Source organism: Photinus pyralis, unplaced genomic scaffold (assembly GCF_008802855.1).
Source record: "Photinus pyralis isolate 1611_PpyrPB1 unplaced genomic scaffold, Ppyr1.3 Ppyr1.4_LG6, whole genome shotgun sequence".
Lineage (NCBI taxonomy): Eukaryota > Metazoa > Arthropoda > Insecta > Coleoptera > Lampyridae > Photinus > Photinus pyralis.
Window position 1 is genome coordinate 24,977,666 of NW_022170663.1, and position 12,615 is coordinate 24,990,280.

Here is a 12,615-nt window from a genome sequence, read left to right on the forward strand (position 1 = left end):
ATTTTTTCACACTAAGTGCCATTTTTGCGGTTGAAATTTTGAGAGAATTAGAAAGAGCATAACCAAAAAGCTTCGTTCTCGATTTGTAGGCCTTATGATGATTGCTAAAAAAATTAACGAAAAACACAGCGTAGCTCGAAAACGAAACACTTTGAATTGTTGATTTATATGGAAAAAGTGCTCTTTTTGGTTCCCATTTATCCATGTCTTAAAAATCGTGACCTGTACATAACTTGGTAAAACATTCACTAAGAGCTTCGAAAGAATTTAATGGTAAGGGGTTTTGAAAATTCATTAGGTCAAAAATCAAAAATGAAAAAATGTTTATGAAATGCTAAAAATATAATCAAACGTCATAGGAATGTCCCAATAAATTTTTTCAATTTCTGTTTACTTTTCCAGAAGTAGGTTCGGCATAACAAAAATTACGGAATACGGCACCGAGCAAAGTACCAGCGGATGACAGAACAAGTGCCCGATTGCCCGCGTCACTGGTTTACTTTCACGTTTATTACCCAAGTTCCTATAAGCTTCTCTAAAGATTTCTTTAAATTCACTGCATGTTTCCCCTAGATTTTTTCTATTTCCTCCAAATCCCCCTCAAATTGCAAGATCCTTCACTGAGTTCCTTACACTCTGTTCATGTTCCGCCCATGCTTCTTTCAATTTGTAAACCTATGTCAAGTTCCTTTAAAGGGCTCTTGTCTGTTGTCAGATTCCTCTCACTCTTCACTTTTTTGAATTTTCATCGCATACGTCAGTTTCTGGAGCAGGGTAACCTTAAGCTAATACAGGGTGTAACATATAAATATGTAAAAAAATTGGGTGGCAGAGGAGATTAAAACAAGCATTTTTTTCTAAATAAACCGAGAGCCCAACGTGTTTCGTTTGGGAGCCACCCTCACCCAGTTTTTATAGCTTTTATGGTTCTGATAAAAAAATTTAAGAAGAAATGCTAATTTCACCACTTTTTTCAGGATGGCTCCTAAACGAAACACGTTGGAGCCTCGGTTTATTCGGAAAAAATTCTTGTTTTGATTCCCAATTTTTTTTTATATAAGACACTCTGTATAAGTACTTCGTCTCATTAAAGAAATTTTCACATTTTTCTGATCTTTAATGACAATAAAATCTTCTCTATGTCAAAACAAAATACTCCAATGATAGATATGGACACACACAAGGTGTCAACAGCATGAATAACTATTAAATCATTTCCCAGAGAACAATGATTGGAAATTATTACAAGTACTACCAAGTTTTTTCTGATTAGCTTTATCAAAGATAGGCTACGGGTGCGGCGTAAGTGTTGACGGTCGCACAGGAATTCGCGCCGATAGATTGATCATACTGGCCCACTGTCCATGACACAAACTGTCAAAATTCATACTTCGTATTTCGGCACCACCTAATTCGCCCGGTCCTTTACAAGTCGGCTGGGAATCCCACAGCTTATTCGAATTCTCGTTAATCCACCTTAATAAAGTGATTAGTTTCGATTACTGTATCTTTGAGGAGACCTACGTTGATAAGTATAAGGTATTACAATCGCAATGCCAAGGATTTTTCGTTAATTTAATTGCGGTTAGCTTTTGTAGATAGTCGAGCGATTTCATTGGTAGATATAGGAAACTGTTGCTATCCAAGCGCCTTAAAGGGAACTAGATCAATTTGGCTGAGTAATTTACACTTACAACTTCTCCAAATTGGGAACGTGACTGAATATCTTGGGATGAAGCCGTTTCAACAGGTTATTATTCAGAACTAAGGATGTAAGGTTACTTAATCCCCGGAAGCTATTTTCCCTTAGCTCCACAAACGTATTGGAAAACAGCACTAGCTTTTCCAACCTACGCGTCTGAAGAAAGAGGTTCTCTGGCAACTCGTACATGTAATTCTGCTGTAGGTGCAACTCCTTCAGGCTTCCCAAATCGAAAACTCCCTCGCTAATCTGTAACACAATCTCTCTGAAAAATGCGCGATATTATCAGCGGGATACCTTCACGATTTTGTTTGATGATAGTTCCAATACGGCTAGGTTTACCAAGTTAGAAAGTAGAACCGGCGATATCACAACAAGGTGATTTCTACGTAAGTTCAAATTTTCCAACGACTCCAAGTCTCTAAATGTGTCTGTAATGGGTATATAAACAATTGGGCTCTATCAAATCAATCACCTAGGTGAAGGTTTTCAATTTTGTTTTCCGCCAAATTCAGTCGCTTAACTTTCCAAAGGCCGTGGAAAATGGTTTCGTGTATGGCCTCCATTGAGTTCGAGCTGAGATCCAAATCTTCTAAGTGCTGCAGGTTGTTGAACAACCCTACCGGTAATATCTTCACCATGTTTCCTGATAGGTATAGAACTACTAAATTAGGGTTTCCTGAAAATAAGCGCGAGGGTAACGAATTGAGTTTGTTATACGATAAATCAAGCGTTCGCAGATTTTTTAAGTCTGTGAATATACCCTCGGAAACTTCTTGAAGGAAATTCTTGTGGACAGTCCTATAATTGCGCATATTATTACAAATTCGTTGCCATACTTAGCGTACAAGTATTGTATTTCCCATAACTGCTCGAAGATCTTGTCCGGGAGGTGATTGATCTTGTTATTGAATAAGTCCAACTGACTCAAGCGCGGTAGGTGCTTGAAGGAATCCTTATTTAACGTTGTTAGGAAATTGACACCCAAGTCCCTGATGGGCCGGAAAACTAAACAAAGTAAGCAACATGTTTTGTACTCACAGTGTTTGCAAATCTTGTGGAATAACTTGACCGAGAGGCAGTGCCATGACATGTTTGTTCCAGCACGATACACTTTTAGTTTCCGGCTTACATTTGCACGGTCCCTGAACACAATCATGCCAGCGGTCCTCTGAATTGGAAATGGGCCAAACTATAAACCTGTCACTATTTGCGTGTACAGAGCGGAAGGCACTCACCAGGTTGTTCCAAAGATCGCACTCTTCGTTCTAATTTAACAATTTCGTAACGTAAATCATTCTCGCTGTTATTTAGAATCGTCAGTTGTGCACCCAGAGCTCTTTGCATTGACTCCACAGCATCACACGCGTTGATTTGACAATAATCTGGATCGATCCATGCCCAAGTCGCGGAACAGAAGTAAATGGTTACTATAAGGCCTATCATGCTAATTGTGTTTGTTAGTTATGTACGTAATTATTAAACGACCAAGTTTATTTATACGGCAACATTCAATTGCTTTTATCCTGCAATTAAGTAATTCGTTGGAAAATTAATTTTACACGCTTTAATTAAGTGCGTCTTAAAAAGATTTTGATGATCTGTACAGTGCCATACCTACATAATGAAAAACGATATAGGGTACTAATGGCCAGTTGCACCGTTAAAATTAAGCATTGCTTAAAGTTAAGCATAACTTAAATGCCATAACAACGATTGTCTTAATAATCGTTGCCATAGATTTTAAGTTCTACTTAACTTTAAGAAAGGCTTAATTTTGTTGGTGCAACTGGGCATAAGATACAACAAATTCTCAGATCCAAAATTTCAAATTTTTAGAATAGGACTCCGACTGAACTGAATTGCAATGGAGCAAAAATATCCAGCTCAAAACCGAAAAAAGACAGCGAAACCCATCACAGGACTAGATCAAGCCATTGAATAAAAAATTAAATCAAGCACAAAAGTTTTTGTGTCTAATGACTGGGCAGCCTCCTCGGCTAAAACGCGGCCACTTGATCCAAGTGATTTCAAATAAATTGCTCCCTTATTCATTTTAGGAGTTCCATTCCCAAGAGTGTTAGGAAAAAGTAAACGGTGGCCAAGAGTTAGTTAAGTACCACAATCAAAATGAATGGGAGTAGCTAATTATGATTGGTGGATTTCAAAGGCGAAGCCGTTTTCGTATCCATTCTTTTACGAGTACGTTGGCCGATATTGATTAAAGTCTATGAAGGTTTCATTGCAAATTGTTAAGTGTAATAGTCTGTCGATTTCACATGTGTTTTGGGTAATTCTTGTATGGATGTAGAGAGAAACATTTTCTGTAGTTGGAAGGCTATAAATGGAATTCATTCAATACGTAAGTGGCAGCAATTTGTTGAACTATTCATTATCTTGTGCAAATATTTTAGGAATTCTGTTTGCTGTAATATTTTTATTTTCTAAATAGCTACCTTATTAATTAGAGGTACGTTGATTTTTGTGTTCAATGAGATGTTACATGCCAATTCTTTGTGGGGTTGAAGTTCTATCTTCAAATTTTAAGTTCGAAATTTTTTAAGTTTTAGTCTTGCGTTTCAATAGTTCGAGTGTAAATTTCAAATTCAACCCTACATCCACGTCAATTACAAGACCCAAGACACCTGATCTGCCAAACCACTGACATTTTGTGTGGATGTTGAACACGAAAGCAAGGTCATTTTTTTTGACAAAACGTCTCGCAAATCGATTCAAAGAGTATGGTTTCGGCAAAGAAATTCTAAAAAAATTGTAAAGTGCGTCACTCAAAATTAAATATCATTAATAATCATTTATACTCCTGTGTCTTAAAATAGGCAACTTGTTACCACAACAAGCAGGCATTTATTTAGTAAATAAAGTTTCTTTCTATCCTGTAATCAAATCTCCCAGTAGATAAGGAACTAGGTCATTGGGGTCAACTAGGATAAACGACTTACTTTGAAATTTAGTAGTTTTTGGATAGTTTCCTCTTCAAGGAATATTTCAACTACAGCTTCTTACCGATTTAAATGTCACTATATGTTCGTAATTCATTGTTGTCACCCATTGATCTCCTTCAGAAACCGTTGTGCTTTATTAACGTGATCGATCTTGAATTACAACTAGTAGTCGTACGCTCTTCAAACAGAAATTAATTAAATATTTACAGGGTCTGCGGTTTTTTTTCCGTCTGTTTTAGGCTGTTATCGTTCCTATAGTTTTATGCAGCGGCGAATACTCGTAGAGGTTCAGTTTTTATTCTGGTGGGATAATAGTCCAGTCAAACGGTAGTAGGAACTGGAATGTGTGATTGTTTATACTGGTTTACCGTATGTTTTTTGGTGGACTGAACGCCAACCTGAAGTTGTCCAACAAAAATTTCATCAAATAATCAAAAAGTCAATAAAAATAATGTTTCTTTAGAGGTTTTCAACTTGCAAAGTAATTTTTAGAAAGTAGAACAAAAATATATTATAGAAGTGCAACTTTCCCTTTAACAGAAAGGCGGCAGATCTAAAGTTAGCATATATTTTGCAAAAAGCATAAAATTGAATACCCAAAAGCGAGGGATAAAGACGAGAGTGCAACAAAAGATTGCGGTTGCCAGGATTTAAACGAATAAGATTTGCGAGGACTTGAATTTTACTGATATGTTTTATCACATATGTGCTTTTAGTCAAGTTAAAGGTGGCTTTGATAATATGATTGTTTCATGATTGCTGACACCTCAAGACGAACAGCTTCGGAATAAAAGCCGCAAAATCCCAAGACTGATACACCATCAATTACTTTTCGTAACCCAAACTTTTCATTTAAAAAAAGCTGACAGCCCAATTGGCAAGAGGGTAAGAAAAGAAGTTGGCCTATGTGAAATGGCTCAATCTTTTCTCTCCACTTGTTAGTGTTCCCCAATCTTTTTAAGAAAACTTTGGAACCTCAGGAACAAGACCTAATTCATTTTCGTTAAAGAAAGAAACTGGAGGAAGCGCATACGGTAGTGATCGTATCTCTTCAAGAATTACATTGGCCGCTGTCTCAACTATTAGAAGACGTTCTTTCCGTTCTGATGAACGTTTTTTAACGTACCACGCATCGGTCAAAATTTTATAGACAGTATGTTTAATACAATTGTTTTATCTTCCATCCCCAATCGATGTTGGATTCTCTTTGAGGTCTTTGTATTTGACCCATTGGAATATAGGTTAAGTGCGCAAGGTTTGAACTTTGCTCTGCCCCTTATTCAGTTAAAAGGAAAAATTGCACTTCTTTTATTTTTTGTTCCTTTTTCAAAAAATGACTAATTTCCCCAATATTTCTTGCGTGGAAACCATACACGACGTACAAAGTTAAGAAACCACTCAAAATCATTACACCTGAACTTTTCAGTTGGAGTACTTTTCGTGCACCATTTGACTAAACTATAACGTAAGCTTTCCGAAGTAGGCTCTTGCTCTTGATATTAATGTACACTGAATCGTGGAATGCCTGAACAGCACCATAAACTTTAGCCTGAATAATTAGTTTAATTAGCACCCTCAAGCACTCCTGAAAAGCTTTGAGAGCAGATTTTAAATTTATTATTTGCCCCTAATTCCACGAGATTTGCAAAGTACATAAGTTCGTCACTATATAATTTTGTACACAAACTAAAAGTTTAGTTTGAATTTACTCTCTCAAGGTCTGGAGTTGGTGGCTATCCAAATGCCAACTTCTCAAATGTGGATATGCCAGGCCAAGGAAAATCGGCGGCTAACACACGCTGAACGGTTGGAAAGGCAGATTACTCCTTTAAAATCCGCAAACTTTAACTTTTAGATTTGTCCGAGTTATGAGGGTCATGGTAGTGGACAGTGGTTCACTGCTTGATTCAGGGCACGGTTATTGGTAACGATAATTCTAGTAATTGAACAAGGCCTGTATAGGTAAAGGATACTAGGGCAACTAGAACGTACAAATGTACCTACATGCCAAAAGAATGCAAGAGTAATCAAATGTGCTAGTTTTATTGTAAATGTTCAAATGATGTTGTTTTATTACAACGAGTCTTCATCAGTATCATCCGGCAAAACAACAATTTAGCGGACCGATGCAATTGGCCGGCCATGGTCCAATTAGACAAGTTGTTAAGCACTTAGTTCCCACAATTGGTATACCTAAAAAAGTGCAAAATCCTCCCTCGGCTAAAAATTAAATAGATATATATTAACTTAAAATTGAAATCTACTTACTCCCCGCTGCTGCTTGTCCAAACACTTCTGAAACAAACGCCAGGGTAATTAAGACAAATATGAAAAACTTCATGATTACGTTATTAGTGCACGTTAACCACCCAACCCGCGATGAGACAATAAAAAGTCACCATTCTAGCGTGATTTATAGTTTTCGTTGTCCCATTTAGAAAGTATTTCATAATATTGATAGAGATAGCCACTCTTAACGTATTAGAAGGGTAAGGAAAATTACAAATACATCCAGATATACAGTCGATTTTAATAAAAATGATACCAAGGTAATTCGTGAGTGTGTATAAAGGGCCATAGCAAGTGTTAACTAACGGTGGTACCAATTTAACAGTTTTTTATATAAGAACTCGCAAAAGCTCTCTTGTTTCTAAAATCGATTTAACAGATCGATCGGAAAACAAATCTTTTGTTAAATTAGGTCATGTGGAGTACAAAAGGACAAGAAAAAGTACAGTTCCACGAGCAATTGCAATTCCACAGCACATGGAAAGATATGTCTACTAAACGCATCTGGGTGTTTGATATAGATTTTGACATACCTATACAATCCAAAATGGCAAAAATTTTCAAGACTAGACGACTGCACCGAAAGGTATGGGAAAATGTATCATCTCGTGCTTTTTCTCTTAGAAATTGGTTTTTGACCAATAAATTTTGATGTCCAAATATTTTTCGCAATTGTTCATAGGTTGCTCCTTGGGTTGCTCAGAGGTTTTTCACAAGAGATTCTAAAAGGGGGGCGGAAAACATTTATGTGTCACTAATGTAGCCTAAATGCAATTTTGCGGTTTGCATTTTTTCATAATCTTTTGGCTGGAAGGGCGAATAACTAATATTCTACAATTGTATGCTAATTTATTATCTAAAACTCAAATTACCTCCAAGATTGTGGTACATTCCTTATCTCCATGTTTCACCGTTGGTTTTTTAGCGTAACACAACGACGTTGCGGTAACGCTTATATGCTCAATTTTCCGTCGTCTGTCTGTCTGTTTCTTCGAGATCTCGAATCCTGGGACAGTTATAGACTTAAGGTTTTCGCTAACTAATATATATAATATAATATATAATATAACTAATAATGTCTATGGTCTATATTTGCTTGTTACTCATCATTTACAGTTGTGGTACGCGGCAACCCACACGAGTGGGTTTTGAAACATGTGTATACCATATCCTTGCCCTATATACAGCCTATTAATTTTTGCTGACCCAGTAAAGGCAAATTTGGAGTTCACACGGAGTCCAGTTTTGCCGGATCGGATTTTTATCGTGTACGAAGAACCAATCGGATGTTAAAGTGGGGTCGTATAGATTTTTACTTGTAGAAAAATTTCGAGATTTAGGGCCTGCAACAAAACTTCGGCCGAACAGCGCTTTTAAATTAAAAGTCGAGAGAGCAAAATAGTCTCAATGAAAATCAACATCTTGCGACTGCTACAAAGCCTGGTGCGAAAACTTAAGGAAAAGCAACGTGTATACCCTTGCATCTCCAGTCAATCAAGAAAAAAATTTCACAGATCGCTTTTGTAATAGATTTTTGTGTGTACAATTCAAAAAATGAAAATCGTCAAGATCGAACAACCACGAGTGCCACAAGAATTAAGTACCTACCAAAACCGAATTTAAAAAGCACAAAGCTCAAAGTTGGCAAATATCAATGGGGGAGCCTTTTCTAATAGATTTTGGACCACAATACCCGAAAATATTACAATCATACAAATCAATCCTTTCGAGCATACGCGTAGGGACCTTAAAAGGATCTTAAAATGCTCGAGAGACGGGGAGTCTTTCGTGCAAGGACTTTTTTGTGTTTTGTTTATTATATTAATTTTAGTTACACAATTTAGAGCGTTGATTATTTCGCGGTGACCAATCTGCTAAGGGAGAATTACTCACAAAGTATATATAAAAAGACCTGTTTTATATGAATTATCGGGGTGAAAGTTCTTACTATTCGTCACGATAACGGTACAGAAATTGTTTTAGTTGTTATGGGCGTTCGTAACATTCGGTATCTGCTGTAAAAATTTCGTGGTGTGGTGCGTAAGGTGGTGGATAAGGTGAGTTTACCCACTGAGTGCTTTATTCTTGTCTAATAAAAACGCTGCATATTTTAATTAAGAGGCAAATAAATCATTAGTTTAGCGGAAATTGCCACTAGTGATCAGCAGAAATTTTTCTTGACAAAAAGAAATTCGTCATTTGATTATGTGGTATTAATAATAAAATTATCGTTTTGCATTGTAGACATTGCAATTGTAATAATTATGCGTGTCCGGCGAACTTGTAACAAAACCACTCTAGAACCAGATGGACCGGTGTTTTCGGAATCGGGAATAGTGTTCTTTCTCATTTGGAAGTAAGGTTGATCCACGAAACTTGGGAAATGCTTCGTAATTTTTATTTTATTATTAACTGCAAATTGTACCGAGTTGTTAAGCGAGATGCCTAATGCTTTCTCCCAATCGGTTCGGCGCTTGCTCGCTCGATTGCTTCATGTCCATGCAAAGATAACGGATGGACCGATTACGATGACATTATGTAGGTTCGTGAATTGCATTAAATTCAAACTGGGGATAGCTTTAACGATATAATACGCAATATCAAAAGTTGAACCTAATCGATTCAATATTCACAGTGCCTTTTTAGCGCATTTTTGAAAATTTATATGTAAAAAATAATTTTCCCACGAGAATAGCAAACTACATAATCTACATTATAATTTTACAATATAAGCTAAAATTTCCGTTTGAATGTACTTTGCAGTCGTAAAAGAAAACTGTTACATGCGGAAATTTGCGAAAGATTGCGTCCAGTGGATCTTTTGTCAAAGTTTCACAGTACCAAAAATCTTCAGGAGAGGATACCCGAACACAACCCTCAAGCAAGGTCTGGAGTTGGTGGCTATCCAAACGACAAAACCTCTCAAATTAAATTAGTGCGTACATCAGATCCAGGAAAATTCGCCGCCAACTCAAAGTGAACGCTTAGAAAGGCAGGTTACTCATTTAAAATCCCCAACCTCTAACTTTCAGTCTTGTCCCAGTCATAAGGATCATGGCAGCGGTTTACTGCTTGATTCAGTACACGATTGTTGGTAAGAATAATTCGCCTGTAAAGGATGTACTAGGGCAACCTCAATCAAGTAGACAGTACACTTGTACATGTCAAAAAAATGGCAGTCAGCAAATGTAATTGTTTTATTGCAAATGTTCAAATAAGATTGTTTTACGACAAAGTGTCTCCAGTATCATCCGAAAAGACAACATTTTAGCGGATCGACGCAATTTCCCAGCGCCGGCATAAAGGCACAAGTTGCTAAGCACTTAGTTCCTATCATTGGTTTACTACCTGAAAAAAAGCAAAATCCTCCATCGGCTAAAAATGAATTATATAAGTAACATATTAACTTAAAATTGAAATGCACTTACTCCCTGGGGCTTGTCCAGACACTTCTAAAACAAACGCTGACAAACTTACGGTAATCAGGGCAGATATGAGAAGCTTCATGATTACGTAGCGCACGTTAACCGCTTAACGCCCGACGAAACAATCAAAAGTGATTAATTTAGCGTTTTTTTGCTACCCTGTTTTGAGAGCAGTATCTGCTAGTACCTCCAAATATATGTAGGGTCGTATATATAGCAACGTTTCACTAACGTATTGCGGCGCCGAATATAGGAGTCCTCAACCTAAATAAGGAAAATTACGATCTTTATCTTTATTGCGTAGACCATATCTGTGGACATTCATCAAATATAAAAATAATTAATATAAATTATAAATAGCATTTGGGTAGTAAATACATGAAAATATAAATGTACATTATAAAAGCTTGGAAGCCGGCCTTCCTCATTACTTACCTCTTTCATTGCAGACCTTCTGAACCGAAGGTCATATTCGGTTCAATGGATGCCGCACGTGGCATCTTGGTTAGGGTCGTGTTGTCCCTGGCGGGACTTGTTTTTGGATAAAGACATCATTTGAATATGCTAACACTAGAACATGCAAGAGAAGCCACTCTGACGATACCTAATCAAAAATTCCAAAGCATTCCAAACATTTGATATGCTATTGGCTATGCCCAGTTTCAATTTCATGAAATTCGATTAATAAATGACGGGAAGGCCAAATGGTGTGAGTTTATTGAATTTGAGTGGACTTACAGTTTTGAATTGCATATTATAATATGATACTGGCTATTCCCAGTTTGAAATTCATGCATTTCGGTTCATAAGTAAGGATATGTCTTTAAAAAATTACAATTGTCACCATCGGAAGACTGCAACGACAGTTAGAGAACTAAAACTGCATTCTACATTTAAAAAGAAGTGGGCCGAAAGCGATAGAAAAGGAGTTGTCTTAGCTCGACTCGGGAATGTCTTTTTTAGCAAATCAGTGTGGACTGTTTATAGTCTAGCGATCTCTCAATCCGCCCTACGGCTACGAAGCACCGCAGGGCTGACTCTGTATACCTTCCTAGGTAGTTATACGTCTTGGTTAGGGTGCAGCGGAAACTGTGTTAGCGCCTTCTCCCTTGCATATCTAGCGCACATTCTTTTAAGTGTCTTAAGAAGAAAAGACATGAAACTGATTGGGCGATAAGCTTTAGGTGTAGTCGATTTTGCAAGGTTTTGGGGATAAAGACAATTTTTATCTCCCTACATTGATAAGGTATGTTTTTAAAGCCTCACACCACGAGAAATCTTCCGGTAAGGTCACATCAATACAACCTTCAAGAGTATTACCGAAAAATGGAATGCACATATCAAAATAATGAAAGAGCCATTAAAATGTACTAATTTTATTCCAAATGTTCAAATTATGTTGTTTTATTACAACGTGTCTCCAGCATCATCCGCCCAAACAACATTTCAGCGGACCGTCGCAATTAGCCAGCGCTGGTAAAATGTAGCAAGTTTCTGCGCACTTAGTTCCTATAATTGCTACACCTGCAAATTTGCAAAAACCTCCCGCAGCTAAAAATTAATTATATAGATATATAGTAACTTAGAACTAATATCTACTTACTTCCTGGGGCTTGTCCAAACACTTCTGAAACAAACACCGCCAAACTTAGGAAAATCAACGCAGGAATGAAAAACTTCATATTTACTCAGCGCACGTTAACTGATGAGAAAAAGCGATCAACTTAGCGTGATTCCGCAATTTATAGTTTTTGATATACTTATTTGTACTTTGAGAGTTATATCTGGCAGTATAGATAAGCTTCGTGGAGATAGTCATGTTTCACGAATTAATTGGGCCACATGTAAAGGTACTCAATTTCGCGTGTGAACAGCTTGTATCAGATCGATTGGAATTTTTTATGCCAGTCTACGAAAACAGTACGAAAAATTCACAGATCTCGCACTTCATGTAAGTATCGCGAGGTGTGGAAAACAGACGTTAAACCAGAAGTAGGTCAACAAATGAATGGTGTTACAGATCAGTACTTTACTAGCAAAGTTCAAAACGACAAATCAATCCTTTTTTAAAAGCTTCCTTTATAAAATTCAAATAAAATTTGTCATTTTATCGATCCCACAAGTAATCTAACTCAAAATAAACTGCACATCAGCAGAATCGTTTAGTGAAAATTTGAAGTCTCTAAATATTGTAATTGCTGAGATCTCAGCCGGACCGCCAGTCCGCTATGGGATT

At 37.0% G+C, this 12,615-nt stretch overlaps 1 protein-coding gene and 2 long non-coding RNA genes across 5 annotated transcripts in view; 1 reads left to right on the forward strand and 2 right to left on the reverse strand.

Moving 5' to 3' along the window:
• The window catches only part of LOC116173348, a 42,817-nt gene that overhangs the window by 24,478 nt on the left and 5,724 nt on the right, over window positions 1-12,615 (forward strand). The window lies entirely within an intron of this gene.
• LOC116173338 (carboxypeptidase N subunit 2-like) lies at window positions 1,103-3,180 on the reverse strand. 2 transcript variants are annotated; one of them, XM_031490742.1, is made up of 8 exons: window positions 2,941-3,180; window positions 2,744-2,873; window positions 2,551-2,694; window positions 2,178-2,503; window positions 2,000-2,133; window positions 1,695-1,951; window positions 1,525-1,650; window positions 1,103-1,476 (listed from the first exon to the last, which is right to left on the reverse strand). In XM_031490742.1, exons 1-8 carry the CDS (start codon window positions 3,146-3,148, stop codon window positions 1,290-1,292), a joined length of 1,512 nt encoding a protein of 503 aa, XP_031346602.1. In that variant the 5' UTR covers window positions 3,149-3,180; the 3' UTR covers window positions 1,103-1,289. The 2 variants fall into 2 exon arrangements, with proteins under 2 accessions (XP_031346602.1, XP_031346601.1); XM_031490741.1 differs by having other exon boundaries at window positions 2,744-2,894; window positions 2,941-3,178.
• On the reverse strand, window positions 10,137-12,141 carry LOC116173346. Of its 2 annotated transcripts, none has more exons than XR_004145919.1 (4): window positions 11,983-12,141; window positions 10,815-11,930; window positions 10,383-10,643; window positions 10,137-10,329 (listed from the first exon to the last, which is right to left on the reverse strand). It is a non-coding gene; the product is annotated as an uncharacterized LOC116173346 (long non-coding RNA). The 2 variants fall into 2 exon arrangements; XR_004145920.1 differs by having other exon boundaries at window positions 10,383-10,690.